Genomic DNA, 1,274 nt, shown 5'->3' with positions numbered 1-1,274 from the left:
AAAATTTTTGGGCCTTAGTAGAAACTACGAAATTAAGGTTTTTTCTTTTTTAAATCTCCCCATTCATGATCAAGCCTTGTTAGGATGTTTTTTGCCCAGGCTCTTGTTTCATTAGGATTACTATCTTAGATTTGTATTCTTTAACAGTACATCCTTGTAATTTTTTAGGAAACTAATGCAAATTTGGATGAAGTAATTGCCCTTGCGAAGCAACTTCAGAAGGTATTTTCTTTATCCTTTGCATTGTATTTTTACGACTTGAACAATTTATTTTTGTTGAATGTCTGACTTTGTTATGCTGCAGGGAAATAATATCCGGCCGTTATGGGGCACAGCGCAACTTTTCATGCACCCTCGTTACTTGCATGGTGCTGCCACGAGGTCTAGCTTTCTCCTAATTTTTCATGATCATAATTTCTCCTTTTGCATGAATAAATTTAACTATTTAGTTTGAATTTGCAGCTCTGAGGTTGGAGTTTATGCTTTTGCTGCAGCTCAAGTCAAGAAAGCCATGGAGGTAGTTGTTTTGATCAGTCAAATACGTATGTTTTTATCTTTCATTTGTATTCGGCTGAGCGCATCTTTTTTTAGGTCACACACTATCTTGGAGGAGAAAATTATGTTTTTTGGGGTGGTCGAGAAGGGTATCAAACTCTCTTGAACACTGATATGAAAAGAGAACTTGACCACTTGGTATGAGCTTCAATTTTAAGTTGAAGTTCAGTGATATATTGTGATCTCTCGCTATTGTTGTAACTTCTTTTTAAAATTTCAAAACTTATAAATTATGAAAGAATGTCTGATTTTTGTTTATTGAAAAATATCATATGGTATTTCTTTGCAGGCAAATTTTCTTCAAGCTGCTGTTGATTGGAAGAAGAAGATCGGTTTTACCGGTACAATTTTATCTTTATTTTTAATTTTTTAGTTAAAGAAAGTGCAATCAAACTACAAATGTGATGGTGGTATTTTTTATCAGAATTCCACACGTGTTAGAGATGCAAGGTTAAGCACATAAATAATATTTATTCACTCAACCAGACAATAAAGACAAAGGATTCATATAGTGATATCGGAGGAAACCCAAACCAATACGAGAAATTAATATTATTGCTGAAATTGAAAGGATTACAGACGTGACGCTTAAAAGCATGGAATAACGACAACAAAACAAAAGCACATTCATAAAGACACAACACAGACTCCCATAAGAGTTACGGTAGCAGGTAGATCCGATGGAGGGGTTGTGGCAGTTGCTGGGCTACTGTAGCGGT

The 1,274-nt window shown here is 34.9% G+C and overlaps 1 protein-coding gene across 1 annotated transcript; it reads left to right on the top strand.

Moving 5' to 3' along the window:
- The first annotated feature begins 153 nt into the window (after positions 1–153).
- Positions 154–930, top strand: LOC110035011 (xylose isomerase-like). The gene is made up of 5 exons (XM_020739250.1): positions 154–222; positions 305–381; positions 463–517; positions 592–693; positions 845–930. Exons 2-5 carry the CDS (start codon positions 347–349, stop codon positions 926–928), a joined length of 276 nt encoding a protein of 91 aa, XP_020594909.1. The 5' UTR covers positions 154–222; positions 305–346; the 3' UTR covers positions 929–930.
- The last annotated feature ends 344 nt before the right edge of the window (positions 931–1,274 follow it).

Source organism: Phalaenopsis equestris, unplaced genomic scaffold (assembly GCF_001263595.1).
Source record: "Phalaenopsis equestris unplaced genomic scaffold, ASM126359v1 Scaffold195311, whole genome shotgun sequence".
Classification (NCBI taxonomy): Eukaryota; Viridiplantae; Streptophyta; class Magnoliopsida; order Asparagales; family Orchidaceae; genus Phalaenopsis; species Phalaenopsis equestris.
The sequence above is the reverse complement of the archived record's forward strand: the minus strand, read 5'-3'. Positions and strand labels throughout refer to the sequence as shown.